The sequence below is a fragment of the Terrapene carolina genome, unplaced genomic scaffold (genome assembly GCF_002925995.2).
Source record: "Terrapene carolina triunguis isolate 2854851 unplaced genomic scaffold, T_m_triunguis-2.0 Scaffold449, whole genome shotgun sequence".
In the NCBI taxonomy this organism is placed as follows: Eukaryota; Metazoa; Chordata; order Testudines; family Emydidae; genus Terrapene; species Terrapene triunguis.
This window is the reverse complement of record NW_020664800.1, coordinates 2,012,363-2,032,387: the sequence shown is the minus strand read 5'-3', so window position 1 is coordinate 2,032,387 and position 20,025 is coordinate 2,012,363. Positions and strand designations below refer to the sequence as shown.

Here is a 20,025-nt window from a genome sequence, read left to right as displayed (position 1 = left end):
GATTGGATGTTTTTCTAAAACTCTATGCTGTCAGTCAAAAGGAACTATTCTGGGGCAGTTCTCTGGCCCAGAGGAGGTCAGACTAGATGATCACAATAGTCCCTGCCGGCCTGAGAATCTAAGAACCTGCACCCACCCATCTTAACCTGGGAATCCATATTGCATTGCAGCCTAGTCCTCACATGCTCCAGAATAATCTCCTTGTCTCTGTCAGACGGCTTGTGATGCCTACTAGTCCAGCTCCGGAGCTGCATGAGCACAAGAGAGGGGCTACTGAGTGGCAGAGGGAGGCATTTTAACGGGTTAGCCAAAACAGTAATGACATCTTGGGCTGAGGGCATCAGCCCCTGTTTCCTAAAAGGTGCATGACCCTGGGGTTCTGCTGGTAACAGTCTGCATCTGCCCAGGAGCAGTGCCCTTGCACTCCCAGGAAGACCTCGCCACCCCCATCCATTGCCTTGTTGCTTCCAAGCCTGACCATTGTAATACGCTCTCCCTGGCACTGACCAAACACTACCTGGAAGCTCTGGCTGCAGCCTGCATGCTACTGGAGCAGACTGACCAGAACCCATGAAAAGTGCTCTGTATGCTACTCCCCTTACCTACCCAATCCAGACTCCAATTCCACGGCCTGCTTCTCCTCCACAAAGCCCTGAATGGGTCGGGGTCTGGCTACCTCAGGGTGCTGACCGTGATGAAGTCCTAGGCATTCCTGGAACGGATCAAGTACTGAGCTTCCTTAGTAAGGGTCAGAACCAGCTTCCACTGGAGATCGGGCTGAGTCTTGTGGCCACCAGAACATAAGAGAAGACTCCTCTTCCTATGGACTCCTCTGCAACCCGATTTTAGAAGGCAGGTGCTGAAAGGAGGGCAGTACCCGTGTGTAGCTGTAGCCGGTATATAACGGGATCAGCAAAGAGCACCCAGACTCTACAGCAAAGGGTGTGTAAAATGCACTTCTAATAGTAAATAAAAAGAGACACCTCTGTATAACCCAGTGCAATTGTGACGTCAGTCATGCAGTGAGTGCCGTTCACCGGAACAGCGCAGGGCTCATCATACAGCCCCACAGCAAGGACTCCATTGCGCCGAGAGCAGAGTTTTCCAACTCCTCCGTTTATTTTAGACACAGCGAAAGAGCAGGGGCCAGGTTCTGCCCCCGGTGCCAGCTGTGCAGAGCCACTGCAGCCAAAGCAGAACTTCACCCCAAGGGGCGGAGCTTCAGCTGGTGGCAATTAGCACAGCGCCACTGAAGTCAGGGAGTCCTGGAGCCAGGGCACGACATCGATTTACACCAGCTGACGATCTGCCCCGCTGGGCTGAAAGTCCGTCAGACTCTGCAAACCTGCTGCAATGGTGAGATCCGCCCCCCCCCCCCAGTGCCTATACCTAGGGACCAAGCCCCCAGCCTGCCGGGCACCTGCGTGCTGTGATGGGGACGGACGATCTTTTTGTGACTGCTGTTTCGGGTAGTCCTGTTCAAGAGATCTCACCTGAGCTGCGAGCAGCAGCCTTGGCGCTCGACGAGCTGCTTGTCTAGCTAGCCATCATGCTCATTTTCAGGCATGTAACAGGATGCCTATTATGCTAATGAACAAAAAGTCAGCATGACCTGGTTTTTAGCATGCTAGTCACTTGGCTGCCCGTCAACTAAGAACTGGCTGGAGCTGCCGCTGACTAGCGGGACTCCCAGAAGCCTGGAAGGGAACAGGCTTGGGACGCAGCTGTATTTAGCTGCTCCCAGAATGTGTCTACCTCAGCCAGTTTTCAGGCCATGCACTCCAGCAGGTCGTCTGTTGGCGTGACTATTGAGCACGTCTTCGCACGCTGTCTGGAGCGATGGCCCAGGCACAGATCAGCTCCGTGAGCAATCTGGCTTGGGATCCCCGGCACGTGGGCCCGTTTACGCTCTCGCCGGGTCTCTCCTGGAGTTGGTGCCCATTGCTGGCTCTGCCACTTGTTGCTCTGCTCCACCCCTTGCCTTTTGTTTTATTATCTGTAAGCTACTTGACAATAACGCCAGGGGAGGCTCAGAGTTGGTGGCAGCTGCTGGGTTTGCTGGGTGGGTCTCAATTTAAAATGGCTACAAAAAGAAGGGAGGCACGAGGCACTGGAATAAACCGCTTTATGGTCCGGTTTGGACTTTACCCAGCTCTTGCAAAATGGTGTTTTAAGTTACATGACATCAAAGTATACGTAGTGTGGACCAAATTCTCAGATGGTGTAAACTGGCCTCGCCTGACTGGAATCAATGGTGCCACTGCAGTCAACGGAGGTACGCTGATTTATGCCAGCTGAGGATCTGGCCCACTGAGTCTGGAAATACTGTACAATCCAATTCCTTCTGCAATGGCCACCAGCCCTTGGGGTTAAAGTACTGGAGGGGGAAGGTAGCTGCTGCTACGCCACGCCATGGCATAGACCAGCCAGGCAGGACAGGTCAGCGCACCCAGGTGGGGCTGTGTTTCAGTGTCACACTGCAGACAGGTTTGCTTTTAAAAAATGTATCTACATTCCACATGCAAGAGTTAAATATACCAACAGCTTTGTACGCACACACACACACACACACACACACACACACTGTACATGGGGTAGCGCCTGCCTGCTGTGCAGTTACTAGAGAATTGATTAGATAGTGCAATGGGGTTAAAGGCCGGCATTGCTGGCCACATTCATTCCCCACTGCCTGCACAAACGGATTTACAGGAGACAACGGCGCCTGGATACGTACGAGGCGGGATGAATCGGGCAGAGCATGGACAAGAACCTTGGGAATGGGCAAGTGTCCCTCCGAGCGCCCCCTCTTCTGCGGCTCGTCCGTTGAATGTGTGGTGGTGGTGACTTGGTCACCGTGATGGGTGGGTTGTGTCTAGTCTCTGTTTGCAGAGATGCCGGTGACGCCAGGCTGATGGCGAGCTCTTGTGGCGTGTTCAGAGAAGGCCTGGTGGTGGCGCTAGTGAGCTCACTTTTCAGGTTCAATGGTGAGTGCAGGTCCGGTGGGTAGGCCAGTGTGTGTGTAGCACCGTAGTCATGCCCAGGGCACACCGCTCACAACAGCTCGTTAGTGGTGCTGGGAGGCCACGCTGTGACACTAGACGCACTTGAGGGCATTCGGCAGGAACGTCAGAAAGCCTTTGGCCGTTTGCTATGAAATACATTGCTGCGGCGTGAGCTCTGGAGACGCTGGGGCAGCGAGGCGGATGGCAAAGGCAAGGGATGGACCAAACTATCCAGAGCAGTGATGTCCGTGTGCGCCAGTGCCTGGTACATGGCATTGCTGGGCTGGTCATCCATCTGCAGCGGTGCTCAGCGTGGCCTGGCCCGTACAAATGTCTTGTATGCAGACAGACTTAAGGGGGCGCTCAAAACACACTGACAGGACCTCACCAAGCAGCCAGCAGTGGTCCTCCGAGCCACCTGTGTCACAGCAGGGTGGAGTGGTGCCAGCAGTGGGGAGCTGAGGGAGGGAGGGAGGTGGTACCAGTGTGGCCATGTAGAAACAGACGGCTAATGTGGGCGCAGGGCGGGGGCCGGCTTGGTGCAGACAGGAGGGGTGGGTGAATAGGGAGCTGTGGACTTTATTGTCACCTGGAAATGGAGAGAGCTGGAGAAAAGGCTCTTCCCAACTGTAGCCAGAGGGAACATGTTTCATCAGCGGTCTGGGTGGCGGCACCTGCTCCCTGAAACGGCGACACTAGAACAGAGGCAGACGTGCCTTGCACGCTGAGCTATGGACAGGAACCTGCAGCTCCAGTGCTACCACCACGTCACAGTCCTCCTGTGTCATGTGACGTATGTGGCCTCGGCTATGGGATTCCATACACGCGCTTAGGAACAAACAAGGTCTCAGCAAATTGTCCTCCACCCCCTGCAAAGGATGCAACACATTTGTAACCATCCACTCCTTCCCTGCTTTTCCTGCCGCTGCTCCGTGGTGAGGGCAGCTGCCGTGGGCTATTCAGAGCCGTCTCTTGCCTTAATTCCAACTCATCTGCAGCCAGTGGCAATACTGAGTAAAAAATGGCATGACTTGGAAGTGATCATCTCTGTACAGTGCAGCTCCAGAATGGTCCCTAGTTCTGTAGTGCAGTCTGGGGCGTTACGTGTCAGCAGGACCAGGAAGGGCAGGAGATAGACAATGAAGTCACTGCGTATGGATGGAGGATGCGTCCCTCTTGACTCACCAGTAAGGACCCATCAGTGTCCCTTTGAAAGGAAGTCCTGGGCTGGGCCGTCTTAAACTAGGGACTGATGGCTCCTGCTGGAGGACGTCACACCACAGTGCTGACTGAGGGGTCGGAGAGGTTGAGTTGCCCGGTGATGTCAGTGGGATGATACTGCTGCAAAAGACAAATACACAGACAAGGAGAGCGAGATGTTAGGCAGCCCTGGCACTTGCCTGCCTGGCGCAGCTCATTCAAACGTGTGTCCCTACAGGGTAGCACTCAGGGATGAGGCAACGGCAGGAAAACTGTTGCAGTCTTACTGTCAATTACAAATGCAATCAAAGCTTTTCCATAGGTTGCTGCAGACAGTTCCCAAGCATCCCTACAGCTTGGCTTGGAGGAGAGTTCACCGGAGACAGTACAGTTTCTACAGAATATGGCAGCTTCTATAGCGCTCGGTGAGCAATTCAGTCTCAGCTCCTGTGAGGAACTGAGACCAAGAAACCCCGTGAATCAATTTGAGCCAGCCCATTGGGTCAGTTATCATTGGGCGGCTTCATTTCACTTTTAGTTCAGGGCACTTGGCTTCCTTGTCCCAATACGCCTGCTTTTGACTTTCCCCTCAAGTGGGTAAAGAAATGTGCCCCGTGATTTAGTTGTGATAAATCGTTGTTAATGTGAAAATGCCAACGTACGACATGCAGTAAAGATGTGGCCTGGAATTTGGTTCCTGCTTTTCCTACAGATTGAGTTTGGCAAAAGCTCATTTGGAAAAGTCTCCCCCACCCCTCACAGGAGATACCTGTAGGGAGGCAGAAATTGGTTTGAACTGCTGGTACCCAAAACTCCTCCCTCCCCAAGAAAAGGCTTTTAAAACTAAACAGACTTCCTTTCTGCTGATAGGCTCCCTGCCTGAGCACCATAACCCCAAGCACTGTGCCCTCCAAACCCACCACCATGAGCTCAGGGAAAGGGTGCAACATCACCCAGAAGGGAAAGGAGGGGTTTACAGATCCCAGACATGGCCTGTCAGTCCCATCTCCTTGTCACATTGGTATAGGGTGACCAGATGTCCTGATTTTATAGTGACAGTCCCGATTTTTGGGTCTTTTTCTTATATAGGCTCCTATTACTCCCCACCCCCTCCCAATTTTTCACACTTGCTGTCTGGTCACCCTACATTGGTAGGATAATACCCTCCTGCCCAGCTAAGGCAGTGCCCACTGAAGCCAAAGGAAGGAGATTCCAAAGGGCGATGAATCAGGCCCCTAAAGAGGAACTTCCAACTTTCCTCCATTTGGGTCTTAATCTCTATTTATAGACAAATCAATTCTCAGAGACAATCCTCTCCCTCCCCAGCCCTGCCCCTATTAACCACTTCCTTCTGGCCCTGCTGGAGAAACCCAGTGCAGGGTTTATATACTGAACAGTCAGGACAGAAATCGACAATGCTCTGATCACCCCTCTGGCTAGCAGGGTCAGCTGCATGCCATGCTGTGTGTGTGAGGAATATGGACTCTCAGGTGTTGTCCAGGGCAGTCTGGGACCTCAGGTGGGCTCTGTAACGATTGGTTTCCCACCAAAGTGTTTTTCAGTGGATTGCATGGCTCTCAGTGGGATCTTCGGGGATTGCCTGGCATTTATTTGTGCCTTGTGCTGTGTTTTTCATGAGCGTGTCCATCTCATTCTGTATCTACTGGTATTTTGCCGTTTTGTACTGTTTCTAGGGGGATTATGTGCATCTCAGGTTTGTCTATAGGCGTTATGGCCACTCAAATGCCATCTAAGGACTAGAGCAGATGCAGTGTGAGCTGAATCTGCGTGGATTAGGTGTGGCTCGGGCTGTCTTGGGGGACTCTGTGCTCTGTCACTGGGTGTTACATGCATCACAAGCAGTGTCTATAAGGGACGCTCCCCAGTTACAGCTCAAGTGAGTTTTACACTTAAAGCCACAATCCCGTCTCTTGGTTCTCTAGGAAACATACACTATTGCGAGAAAGATTCCAGCAATTGTTCTTTGAATACTAAATGAACGTTCTGGACATGCCAAGTAATTCCAGTAATAAGTGTATGAGCTAAAATTAATGTTAAAATTGGGCCTTCAATTGTCCCAAACCCACAACCATTGTCTAGTCACACGAACCCCAGCCGAGAGGTGAAGCCTGGGTATATCTGGTGCAATGGGTAGTTTTTAGAAGCACTTTTAAGGACTATTCCCCATTATTTTTTGTAAATGAAAGTTTCTCCTCTAGCAGAGGCTGAAGAGTAATGGCCCCCTTCAGAGAAACTCAGCATGACTGTTCTCTCAAAATGGCTGCCATTTCCTATCACTCTCAATGGGACTTAGGCTGCCCTTAGCAAAGATGTCGCCCAATTCCATTCATCGGTACTGCACAGGGCTCTTCGCTGCCTTCTGACTGTACTTCTCTGGAAGCAATTTGGCTTCATTTCCACTGAAGAAATATGGGAGGCGCTGGCCATCTTCGTGAAGGGCTTTAAACCCATTGAGAGTAAGAGATGACGCCATTTTGAAAGAGGGACTGTCTGCACCCCACCCTCCTTAACCTCCAAACCCCTCTGGCTCCTGGAGGTAAGTGTGGCCCATCACCTCCAGCAGCTCTCACTAGCTGCTCTTCCCCAGGAGGTGGACAAGTGGCGAAGGCATCCAGCCAATCAGAGGGGTTTTCCCCTTGGGAAGGGTTGAAAATGACGTGAGGGCCGGAGCTTCTCCACTCATTGGCTGAGACAGGCTCCAGCAGCGCTTAATATTGTGTTGCTCCAAAGAGTTGGCAACAGTGCACGTGTGTGTACATGTATGGATGTGAGTGTGCACGTGTGCCCACACGCATGCAAGGAATGTCTGGGGTTCAGAAGGCATTTGGGGGAGCCTGCCCAGGGGAATGTGCAGGGCAGGAAGGGGAGGAAACGGCGAGGCATGCTCTGGCTGATTTGCGTTGCACTGCCAACACAAAGCAGCTGTAAACCCATGTAACTGGCCAGGGCCAGACTGGCATAAAGCAGCCAGTGTCCTGGTGAATTTGGCCATAAATGTCACAATACAAGACTGATTTCAGATTGAAATGATGTATCTGTCAATCATTAGACTATACATGGCAACGGTTGTGTGGTTTCTTGGCTAGTGTTCATAGACGACATTTTAAACAATTTTAAAACCAAGGAAATGTCTAGATAAAAGCTGTGTTCAGCTGGAGTTCATGTTGAGATCACTTATCGGGTAACGTACATTAGGGGGTGCTGTAATTATCCCCAGACCAAGCACTATAAAGCCAAGAACATCAGCGCTCAAGTTGACTGTAGAAGAAACTCAAGCGTGTTAAGGTATGGAAATGGAGTTGAGGTGCCCAAACAACCTGACGTCTGCCTTGTAGTGACAAAAACCAGACAACAAGCGAATGTCTTTACAACCCCGTTTAATCTAATCTGGGATCCTGGGCCAAGGGCTGAACTATCCTCCCTTCCAGTTGCAGGGAACACAGCAGCGGGACAGACTGGGCATGGGGGGGAGAAGTGCCCAACTCTCAGTCATGGCACCTGCTGCCCTCGGCAGAGCCACCGCATAATCCCCTGAGCTGGCAGAGCCTCCGCCCACCCCCACACAACCAGCGGCAGGGAGTCTTGGCCGCTCCTGTCTCCTTGGGATAACGGGGCACAAGACGATCCCTGTGAACTAGACCAAGGTTGGGGTGCACCTTCCCGTGCCCGCTTGTGCGAGGGCCACAGGCTGTGCTCGGTGGGGCAGGGTGTGGTGGGGAGCGAGGCCAGTGACCTGGCCAGGAGCGTGAAGGGCTGGCTGGAGGGTGAGATCCTTCACGCTGCTGCTCTAGGGGGTGCCGGCGCCTGCTGGAGGCATCATGCTGGGACGTACTGGAGAGCAGTGAAGGGTTGCGGGAATAGGGCACTGCTATAGAGAGTAACTGGGGAGGGGTATGGCCCCCAGCCTCAGTACGGTGTCACGCCTTTCCTTCCCTGGGGTGGGAGCCCCGGGAGTCTGGGGGGCGCCTGGCGGTGCTCTCACATGAGCAGCACCTACCTGTGTGGGGGGGTGTCAAATAGTCCAGGCCCCAGGCAGCCCTGACATGCACACTGAGCCCTCTCGCCCCACAGCGGAGCACTTAGCCCAGCTGGCCTGCCTCTGACCCAGCTCCCGCCCGCCGCATTCCAGTCCAGACACTTACCCCTCTCCCCTGCCCATGGCACTCCAGCCCCGCCTCGGGCACTTGCCCCAGCCCCGCTCTGGGTTAGCGGTTAACTTTGGAACAAGGGGCCTCATTTCCTCTTTGGTTTCCTTGGTCTCGGGGGTTGGCATTAGTCACAAATGCCACACACAAAACCCACGAAGGAACCTTTCAGCTCCGTAGCCCAGCCCAGCTCCCCAGAGCCTCCCCCGCCCCCCTCCTCCTTCGTCACCCTCTGCTCCCCCCTCCGTGCTCCGTGCTTTGAGGTGGAGAGACATTTAGCGGGAGTGACGTCATGGGGCCCCCAGCAGGCAATCTCACCTCACACCCTCCTGCCTGCTCAGCGGTACTGGGTTTCGGGGATGTGATGTGATGTGATGGGGGGGTCATTAGTGCAGGCTGAGAGCTTCTCCGCCTGGAGAGTGCAGCACGGGTAACACTAGCGCTGTGGTTCCTTCCAGTCTGCTGTCTCTGATCCCTTCCTCAAGGTGCTGGGGGGCTTCCCCTGCGTTCTCTGAACCCGCTGGCATGTGCTGCATATCCTGAGATGACAGCCAAGGTAAAGGATCCCGTTCGGTGAGATGGCAGCAGCAGTGGCTTCTAGGGAAGGGGCAGCCCAACCCGGCCCAGCTGAGGGCTTGGCTGGTCAGCAGCTCGCCACTGCACATTGGGCCTGATCCAAACCGTGCTCTACATCACTTGGGAGCAAGCCTCTACTTTAGCATAAAATGGAGTCACCCCCATTTTGCATACAGAGCCATGGCCCAGAGAGACTACATGTCCCATCATGCATTGGGAACAAGATGGACCATCACATGCTAGTTCCTGAAGGTCCCTCTAGTCTCTGTGGGCTGCACCTCTGTGTTAAAGGTTAAGTGAATTGCAGAACATGGCGGGCTGCGTTTTGCCACCCCAGTTTCATTAATGGCGCTCCGTTCCCAGCCATGCATCATGTCTAACAGCCTCCATGTGAACCTGCCCTGAGCAAATCGGCAATGGGCAGAAATCTGCAGATCAGGGCAGGTCGGAGGTGTTTCAGCAGCCTGTTAACTGTGATGCCTGGCCCCAAATGGATCTCCCATATCCAACTGCTACAACAGATTAGCCAAACTGCAGAGAGTGGCACCGTGCAAAGGGCACAGATGGGGTATTGGCTTTTAGTTCAACAGCCCAACCTGATTGAGTTGTGTCTGAACTGCTAACTGGAGAGGACACGGTATTTCCGCTTCACATTAGCTGGGCTTTAGAGGCAGCAAGCAGCGAAATACACTATTTGAATCAGGTTGGGTTTTTAAAAACTCCTCTCTCAACCATCGGTGTCTCTCTTCTAGAGCTGAATTAATGCTGCTCATAACCAGAGACAGCTCTTCCTTGTGCACTTAGCAGTAAGTCTTGAGTGCTCTCAGTCACAAACAAAAACCACATGTAGAGAATGTGACACGCATGGCTCTCGGTGAGGTGAGACAGTGCCTAAATTAAACCGGGGTGATCATTTCAGGCATACAATGACAAACAGTTACAGGAACACTCAGGAACAGGAAAAAAAATAGTCATTGTTTTCCAAAGGTCAGCACCAGTACGGTGAGTAAACTCAAAACTCATCCAGTCAAAAACAAAACAAAAAACTCGGTAGCATCTCCAAACTCATCACAGGACTACAGACCAGCTCCTTCCTGCTCTCCAGGAGTCCCCGAACCCTTTCAGGTACACGGGAAGACTGACTCACTGACTGACTGTTGACGAACATGAGGCTATGCATGTACACTGGCAGCTTCGGGATGGGTGTGTGGTAGTCGATGGGATGGCAGAAAAGAGAGAGAGAGAGAAAGAGAGAGGGCAGAATTGTTCTTCTTCCTCTTACCGTATCTTTGGAGGACCTACGTCTCTTGAAGCTGGAGGCCAGGGTGGAGGTGATGGACCTAAAAGTGGCTTTCTTTTTAGGGTCAGGTTCTGCTCTACCACTTTTTCTATCCTAAAATGAATATGTATAAGTGATTAGATCTCTAGTGTGTTGTTTGAATCTCTAAATCTAGTTGAATACTGCCCCATGTTATGTCCTTCATTTAGGTAAGACGGCTACTGGAGATGTTCTGCCGGTGTCACTCCCAACTCCTCCACGAGGGGCCATCATGGCCCTAACTTGAATAAGGAATTACAAAAGGGCTGTGACTAGCTGGAATGGCCTAGGATCTGGAGAAATGCAAACCCCTTGGGGGAAGTAGCCCTGTTCTTTTCTGTGTCCATTTACAGGTCTGTATGGCTAGCCTAAATTCCCGGGGGAGCCATTTCAAATTCAGTGGCTAAATGACATTTTGTTCCTAACAGACATGTCTGCATGACTCCTGCCCCTTGCTTCCAGAACTAGTCTAGCTAGACCGAGAGGTGAGATGCTGCACCTACCACTAAAAAAAAATGCTCTGGGCCTTTTCTGAAGCTGAATCCTAGCGCCACAAGAGAGAGAGAGGACTGCATTGAAAGAGAAGTCATTGTATGAATATTCTGTAAAAAATGTATTCAAAAATTTAAATGATGCATTTGAGCAAAGCTGAACGTTTTCCAAAGGAAAAGGAAAAAAAAGGAAAAGAAAGGAAAGAAGCGAAGCGTTAGCGCTATGACATCATCAGAGGTTGGAATGAACTCAAAGAGAAACAGAACTCAAAAATGTAGCCATGGGTGTTAGACAGTCGGACCTGGTTAATAGAGGCTGGGAGCACCAGCCGCCGGGGGCAGAGGGCGTTGTTAGCGGTGGGGACCAGCCAGATACCACGACGGCAGAACAATTCCTCCCCAGTTGCTTTAGTGCCAATGAGCGTGACCTTTTCGGATGGGGAAGGAGTAACCAGATCTGGCTCTACCACCGCCCGGGGGTAACCAAAATGTATCCCGCTGGTGCGTAGTGCATGCTCGGGGGATACATTTCCTCCTCCTTTTCAGTACTCTCTTTTGCGGACATGCACAAACGGAAAAGAAAGCAAGATGGATGGAATGAAATGTCTTTTTCTTCCATGGCATCTCAGGAAATAGCCATGGCAAAACTGTGATCCCAAAACCCATTATTTTTGTTTGTTTGGTTTAACAAATAAATCTTTCCACTTGCCTACCTTCTAGTAATGTACCAGATACTAGTGGTCTGACGTTTCCTCCTGTGGAAAAGTCTTACATTGTCAAACTGATCTTTATCATGAGACTCTGTTTATACCCACAGGGTGACATGCGTAGCTCACAGTCCCACAGATTCTGCCCAGTGACCCAGTGCAGTATTTTCTAGAAGGTTGGCAAGTGAAAAATGGCAGTGTGACTCTAGTGCTCTGTCCCAGCAGACTTAACCACTTCAGTGCTGCTGCTTTTTGGAAGCAAAGGAAACCAGAAATGGCTTTTGCAATACTGTATTAGCGAACAGAGCCCAAAGAGCTCTCAGTCAGTCTAATACAGTAAAGAGCAGCCAGTCCACATTCTTTACCCTTTGCTGCTTTCAGGGAGGTCATTTGCACCTGAGCAGCCCTTTCCCATGTCATAGTCAATGCTGCTATCACATGGCCATTTCATTTCACTTGTTTACAGCAACACTGCTTTTAAGGTTCCCAATCATTGTTTCTCTCTCTTTCATTCACACTTGCTTTGGATAGTGGTTTCCTTTAGTCGGATAAAGGAGCTGTTCCTCTTTGAACGCTGGTTTGCTTCCCCAAACACGAGAAACAGCCCGGACAGTTCAGAGAGAAACTCCAGATGTCCTAAACTGGGGCCAGGGACATAGCAAGGGTTAATCCCATAGCAGCTGGGAAAGAGAGAAAGTTTAGCCAGGTCGGCTGGGCCGGGCTCACTCATGTTGCTATGATAAGGTGTCAGGCACACCAGATTCCCTCCAGATCCTGCCTCACTTGCGGGGCAAGGAGAAATAATCCCTTTGTAGACAAGAGAATCCATAGCAAGCAATGACCCTTTGGCATGAGCCCTGGGGAATCGGTGTGCTAACAGTAACTGGCATTATTAGCCCGCAGCATGAATTGTGGGCATCAAGAGATGCCCACCTCTCCGAATCTGTGGAATCCAATTGACAAGAGCACACACCACCTCTTTTTGGAATCGGTCCCAGTTATGAAGGTTGCAACTGCACTTACACGGGGGGTTGCTTTGGCTGTGTTTCATTAATGGTCACGCGAGCCTTTCCCCACACAGCCAGCAGCAGAACCGGGCGCTCATCAACAGCAGCTTAATGCTGTGCTCATCTGCTGTCAAGCGCAGTCAGATACTGGTCCGTCAATGCAATGGCGTTTTAAAGGAGCTGTGCTGGCACTGTTTGCTCAAATCGAATGAGACCCGGCTCTTGCACGTAGTCTCCAGCCGAGCAATGTGCCAGACCACCCCTGGGAGCACAGTTGAGAATGAAGCGATTTTTGCCAGGTGTCCTGGTTAGATTTGTGCACCACTCACCTCCTGGGAGAGATTGCATCAGACCGTGTGTTAGTGCCAAGGGGAGTTCCCATTGAGAAGGCAGGGAATCCATGCCTTGGTCGCTAGCAGCACAGTCACCCCCGTGGTTAGTAGGGACCCAGGGGAAGGGATGGGGGTGGGGCCCTGGGCTATCCCATAGCTCTGTAGTCACTGATTTGGTGAAGTAATGGAAAACGCACCTGTTGGAGATTTGCTCTAAAAACGGTTTGTCCTACCTGCAGGTTTTTCCGCCACACATTAACGGCCGCAAACGCCAGCTGCATCTGCTTCCTCCGCGCATCCTTATGCCTTTTGTAAGCTATTTCTATGAATATTAAAAATATCCCGGCAACAATACCTCCAGCCACCAGCATAAATACACCTGAAATAAGCAGGAAAGTTACACAGAGGACAATGGAAACAGCATCATGATACTTCATTTCCCAATAACCCTTTTGCACGTCAATAGCTTCTTGCAGCCAGGGATTCTGCCCCCAGACATGCCCAAGGGTGGAGCACAGCAGAAGGCGAATACTGCAGAGCCTTTCCATGAGGATTCATTTGCATTTTTTACTGTAGTTGCTTCAGCTATGTTGACACCCTTTTTTCACTCACTTCCTGGGAATATCCTCGCAGCGCCTTTACCAGCAGGGATGTTCATGGAAAGAGGGAATTGGAAGGGAATACTGCAGAATATTAATGACAAGCTAATCTTGAGTTTGGATTATTATTATTGGTTGTATCACTGTAGCACCCAGAGGCTGCAATCAGGGACAAGGGCGGTACAAACAACTGACAGAGACACCAGCCACCCCAGAGAGTTCAAAGGGATACACCGGGAGCCTAATTCTTGGAGTTTATGTTTAGGCAGTCAGGGGACAGACACATACCAGGTGAGCTCTGTGTCCACTCGCGGGTGTGAATGTGTGTGTGTAGTGCGGTTGCACATGGTGCCCCTTGCCCATGGTGACCACTTTGGTGGCCAAAACTTTGGGCTGGGAGCAGGGGAAATCAGTTGTAGAAGGATGGGACAGTAGAGGTGTGGGGCAGGAGAAGGGAGGGAGGAGATGGTCTCTCTCTGGGCAGTCCTCACACTTGCTCTGGGAACACTGACCAGTGATGCATACAGAGAGCACAGCTTGGACCCCAAACACCCCCAAAAAACACTGGGGAAGGAGCCACTGATGCAGCATTACTGTTGGGACTTCCTGCGTGATTCCCTGTAGGGTGAGGATGTCCGAGAAAACTGCCATCTGTTTGCAGACAATTTGCAAACAGGAAACATGGCAAAACTAATTGAAGAAATTATTCCTTACCAAGTATGGCCGCCCACCCCCAGTAGGCATTTCTCCCCATTTTCCAGAGGGAGAAACTGAGGCGAAGCAACTTGTCCAAAGTCACACAGTGAGTCTGGGGCCCTGCACCCCAGCCTCCTGCTCTAGCCACTAGACGTGCTGCCTTCCTTACATGCTTGGCTCATGATGCTCGGCTTGTTTTCTCCTGCCCTGGTTCCCTTGAGGCTCTGGCTGGGATGCTGGTCTCTGCCTTGGGGACTGGCTGTGATTTCACTGTGGCTTAGCTGGAGGAGCGGGAGGTGAGTCGTGCTCAGAGAGGGTGACCTTTAAAATCACAGGCATGCTAATGGGACCTCAAAGGGGAAGATTGGGGGTGCAGGGGCCTTTCAGAGCCATTTCCGATCCCCCAGTGGGAACAGGACACTGCTCAACACAGCAAACTCCCAGACCACAGGGACGCGCAGCCCCAGAAGTGGAGTTTAGACCTCAGGAGAGCTCGGAGGGTTACAGTGAAGGAAAGCAGGTTAGTGAGCCAACGGGAAGAAAGAGGTTTGCCGAACAAACCTGCCATATTTTCAAAGGTGAGTGTTGCTGGGGCATTGCTACGGGAATCACACTCCTGATACCTCACCCAAGTCTTGTCCAAATCCTCCATGAAGCCGTTCTCGTGGGATCTGAAAGCACAAGGAGACAATACAGAGCATCACTGGAGACCACCGCCTGGCCCAGTGGGAGCGCGCATTGATGCTATGGGAGCAGGGGAACGTCCGAAACGCCAGCCCGTCTCATTCACACCTGCCCACATCAGCCCCACTCTCTGCACTTCAGCTTCACTGCCCCTTAGGCTAGAGGCTAGAAGGAGCTGCTCTGCATTTGCTCTTGGCAGGCTGTGCTAGAAGGGGGGTGACGTGTGTGCAAATGGGCGGAGGAGCACATGATGGCTGCAGGCAGAGAACTGTGTGTGCATTACACAGCAGGCGGGTATATTCTATGTATGTGCACACGTAGTCCTGCCTACAGTAAACCCGTGCCCGTGTAGTGTGTGTGGCTGTTACACTGGGTGTGCAAACGTGCATTTGTGAAGTGTCTGGGGCGCAGTTAGTGCCACGGCCTGTCATTACGCAATCCAAAGGCAGAGTTCGGGGGCTCTTGGGAGATTAAATTCACCTGTCAGGTCATGCACAAGTAAAGCAAACCCCTCAAAGCGCAGCTCAGAAACAGGCTCCATGTCCGTCGGCTCTCGCACCCCAGAACCAATGGGCTCAGTTCATGAGAGAAAAGCTCCGTTCCCCGAGCACAGAGAGGCCTAGGCTGGGCAGCGAGCAGCAGCTGAGGGGGAACCAGGGGAGTCTGGACAGAGTGGGGCGACCAGCCGCTAGGAGATTATAATAATTAAAATCCAGGAAACCCCGTATCTTCAGCTTCTAGAAGGCCAGACCCTAACATCGCCTGGTCCCCAGTCAGAGCCAATCCCGTGTAACTATGGAGATAGGGGACTGGAGACCAGCGGAAGGGTTGACAGTGTGCTGAAGAGGGCGGGGGGGGTGAAGTGGCATGCGTCTGCACCCGGAACCAGCAGCTCATGGCGCTCAGCGCTCCAGGGCAGCATCCCGAGGCTGGAGTTGCTGAGCTGGAGGAGCAGAGTGGGCCAGCATATGGGTCATCGTGGAGTTGGCCCATCTCAGCACTGAGTTTCCTGCTCCTCCCATTGAGGCAGCCAGCTCTGTGCTGGATGTACAGTGAGGTGGACAGGAGGGACACCCCCACCAGATGGGACCCAGCTTCCAACAGGCAGAAGGGCCTGAGGAGGGTGCTCCAGGGGATGGGGTTACAGGTGGGGGGTGAAGGCAGCGAGTATGCTCCAAAGACTGGCACACTGGCTAGCGTTGAAGGGACGGGAGTTCAGTTCCCAACTGACACCTGTGGTGTGCCCTGGGGGCAAGTCCCCTCTCTCTTTACATCCCAAGCCAAGGGCCATCCCAATTTCTCTTCAGATGGGAGCTCGTCATTCTGTCTGCGTCTCTGAATTCCCTCTAATTCTGCAGTATCAGTTTGGAGCTGGGGTGCCCAGCACCGCACGCAGGGTAGCGATGAGGTCGCACCACTGATTTATATGAAGGCCTGGCAGGATTGTCTGTATTTTTCTCCCTCTCATTCCCTAGGTATCCTAACAGCTTGTTGGCTTTCTCGACCATGGCTGCCCACTGAGTAAAGGTCTCCACTGAGCTCTCCATGCTGACGCCCACGCCCTATCCTGAGTTGACCCAGTTACTTTAGAGTCCTCGACGAATGGTTCTAATTATTCTCTCCAAGGTGCATTACTTTGCATTTGTCAACACAGAGTTTCATCTGCCATCATGCTGCCCATCCCCCGCCCTTGGCTGGTCTCTCTGACGTTCTCACCGTCTTCTCTGGTCTTGACTAACCTCAATAATTTTGTCTCACCTGTCAGTTTTGTCACCTCCCTGCTCGCTCCCTTTCCCACACCCATTGATAAATGTATTGAACCACTCCGGGCCTAAAACAGAATCGGTGTGGCTCCCTGCTCTTAACCTTCTACTGACGAATGAAAAAGATTGACTCCTACCCTTGTTTTCCTGTGTCTTAGCCAGTTTTTGATCCATGGCAATACTTGACCTTTTACCCTATATGCAAGGAAGTCCTGTCTGCACAGAGCCCAATTAGCCTGCGGAGCTGATTGCCACAGGATATCGTTAATACCGAGTGTTTAGCAAGACTGAACAAGGGACTGGCCATTTCTATGGACAACAAGAATACCCAGAAGGATATGAGTAAATATTCAAAGAATCAACAATGGCTCTTGCAGGGCTATGAACTCACTTGCTTCAGAGCAAAAGCCAGCCTCTAACTATTGGAGACTAGGAGGAAAACTTCCCTGAGGGCAGGTTATCCACATCTGCCTACTGCAGAGTTTCTTGCACCTTCCTCTGATGCATCTGGCACTGGCAACTGTCAGAGACAGGATGCTGGGCTAGATGGACCTCGTACATGGACCGTGCCTATGTTTCTGTGCTTTCTAACTACTGCAGCCACAAATTCATCGAGCTGGGTGATATCTGGCTCATAAAACCACTAACCCTGAACTGATGGAGGAAGATTATAGGCACACATCTGCACTGCTGCTTATCAACACTTCTAACAGATGAGTTATGGGTACTGGTGCTGCTGCATATGGGAGACAGAGCCTAGCTGGGCTCTCAGAGCCTATGGGGAGTTCACGGTGCTGGCAACTAGGAAAAAACCTTCCTAGTTATTATATACTGAGCCCATGGGGGTCAGAGAGACATGGAGGCAGAGCACCCCAACGCCTTCCATTGTCCAAGAGCTGGAAAAAAACAGCCAATCCCTCCCCCTCCCCACCTTATGAAGGGGTAACTCTGAGAACGCTTGTGTTTTCTTTAAAAATAATCTGAGCATTTTCCTCCCCAAGTATGGTGATAAACTTCCCATTGGAGCTGAGACCCTGGACACCCAGTCTCAGCCAAATGGGAACTTTCACCTCCAAGTTGCCCAGGGAACAGATGTGGCTTATCATGTGGAATCAGGCTCAAAGTGCCTCTGATTCCATAGCCGGGATCTCTAGCGCCGCTTGGGCCAGGTCCGCAGTCCTGCTGGTTGGGGATCATTAGGCAGGTGCAGAGCAACAGCTCAGCAGAGGTATCCTGAGTCCTACTCTAGCCCTGCACACACACAGCTGATCACGTCCTAGCACATGCAATGTTTGGAGAGCTCAGAGCGCTCCTGGAGAGCCGTGTACAGACTTGAGGATGGCCAGGGAGACGTTCTGCTTCCAGGGGCTGTCTTTGCGCATCCCAATCCCAAAGCCAGAGCGGAAGAAAAGCTCCCCTGTTGTCACCAGGTCACACTTCTGGGAGGCTTCGAACTCCAGCACTGCCGAGTCCCAGATGAAGGCGTGGAGCTTGCTAACGCAGCACGGAGAAAGGAGAAGCCAGGTCAGTGGGGCAGCATGGACTGGCTTGTCTTAAATTACTACAGCTGCATGATCTGCAGAGGGTGGTGACTGTTGTCAGCTATAATATAACCATCAGGCACAGGGCCGGCTCTAGGATTTTTGCCACCCAAAGCAAAAACAATTTTGGCCGCCCCACCCCCCCGGTTTTTAATTACCCCACCCTCGGCCCCGCCTCAACTCTGCCCCTTCCCCAAATCCCCAGCCCTGCCTCCTCCCCCCAGGCTCTCAAGCCTGGGAGGGAGGGGGAGCAGCGGCGCGCGAGCGGCAGCAGCAGCGGAGGTGAGCTAGGGCGGCTGGGGCACATTTTTAGGGGCGGCATTCTGGCGCCGGCCATGCCGCTCCTCAAAATGTGCCGCCCCAAGCACCAGCTTGTTTTGCTGGTGCCTAGAGCTGGCCCTGATCAGGCAGCACCCATTCTGATCCACGCAGCAGCCCCGTTTTGAAGGGCAGAAGCAATTTCAGAGCTGTAATACACTGCACCATGAATGCGAAATGGGGAGACGCCATCTCATGGTCCACAGGGGAAAGGCAGGTCCCAGCCCTGCTTTCTGCGTAGTAGGGAGAGGCCCTTGCCAGTCTGTATCCCACGACACCCCCCCCCCCCCAAAGCACCACCCAGAGAAGCTTTACGCCTTTCTGTGCTTGCCCCAGGTATCATACACCCCCCCATACCCCTGCCCCCTAGAGCACTAGCACATCCTGGCATTATACCCCCCCTACCCCTGCCCCCTAGAGCACCAGCAAAGTCCTGTGGACAGCTTCGCTCATGCCTGGTAGCCCTCTGGCACAGGGACCCGCGCCCTGACCAACAGTGAGAGCCGCCGCCCCGCACACACAGCGAGCCTGCACGGCCCCCAGCCACGCCCGCAGTCGCCAGGCAGGGCGCAGCCCCTCGCTCACTTGTCCCTGACGGCCTGGATGGCTTCGGCAGCGCTCTCATAGTTGTGCTTCTCCATGTGCCGGTACATGGTGCTCAGCTCCACCTGCCGCCGGAAGTAAATGTCCACCGAGCTCTGCTTCACCGTGGCGTAGATGAACTTATCGGAGGGGTTCCGCAGCTGCAAGGCAAGGCAGAGCCGGCTGTGAGGGCTGGGCAGGGGAGTGGCTGGAGCCAGCAGTCCCAGTCATTCCCTCCCTCCGCGCCCTCCACTGCATGCCCAGCTGCCGGCCCTCACTCGCTTGTCCAAACTGCTCCCTTCTCTGGTGAACCAGAGCCAGGCGCCTGACTCCCTTTGAAAATCCTGGCCCTCATCGGCAGTGCCTCCGAACTCTCATGGTGGGCCCTGTCTGTTCCATGTCTGGCTTGTCTGACGTCAGCCGTCAGCTCTCCGGAGCAGGAAATGGGGCGTAGCTGGGTTTGTAAAGTGCGTGAGACATTATGAATCATTTCTTGTTAGCTCAAGTTCCCTAAGCACTGACAATGACAGCGCCTTGATTTGGGCTGTTTCTGGACAAGGTTCCCGGTTTGCTGGGTCAGTCAGCCGTTCCCTGTCACCGCGCCATGTCAGCGCCTGCACCAGTATTTGAGAGAACCGGGGAGAACCGATGCCTTTGTGCTGAACACGAGCTGACAGCTTTGGGGGGCTCATTGGGCCCTTCACACTTTGGAACCCCTCCCCCCATCACTGATTCTTATCCCTCGTGTTTTCACAGTGCTGGGGCGGGGGTTGTGCCTGCTTATAAAACAGTTGCTCCCAGGAGTTCCCTCCTGCCCTAGCCTGCAGGCCTCACTTCTCACTTCTCCTGCCCCCTCTCGCACAACAGCAAGCAGCAGGAAGAGCAGATGGGCAGGGGGACTAGGGTACTGTCTAGAGCAGGTCCCACGGCTCAGGTGAGGGGAGCCAGCAGCCTCGCCCTGGGCCTCTCTCTGCTCTTCATAGCAGTGTCTGGGGGGCACGGCTGGGTCTGGGGAGGGACGCAAGGGGAGCACGGCTGGGTCT

At 52.8% G+C, this 20,025-nt stretch overlaps 1 protein-coding gene across 1 annotated transcript in view; it reads right to left on the bottom strand.

Moving 5' to 3' along the window:
• Window positions 1-4,274: 4,274 nt before the first annotated feature.
• The window catches only part of GRIN1 (glutamate ionotropic receptor NMDA type subunit 1), a 64,572-nt gene continuing 48,821 nt past the window's right edge, over window positions 4,275-20,025 (bottom strand). The window contains exons 16-22 of the mRNA XM_026658481.1: window positions 18,986-19,143; window positions 17,874-18,035; window positions 14,656-14,765; window positions 13,033-13,178; window positions 10,766-10,831; window positions 10,227-10,337; window positions 4,275-4,343 (exon numbers count right to left, since the gene is read on the bottom strand). Of these exons, the coding sequence (XP_026514266.1) occupies window positions 4,275-4,343; window positions 10,227-10,337; window positions 10,766-10,831; window positions 13,033-13,178; window positions 14,656-14,765; window positions 17,874-18,035; window positions 18,986-19,143 (822 nt within the window). The remainder of the gene's footprint in view (window positions 4,344-10,226; window positions 10,338-10,765; window positions 10,832-13,032; window positions 13,179-14,655; window positions 14,766-17,873; window positions 18,036-18,985; window positions 19,144-20,025) is intronic.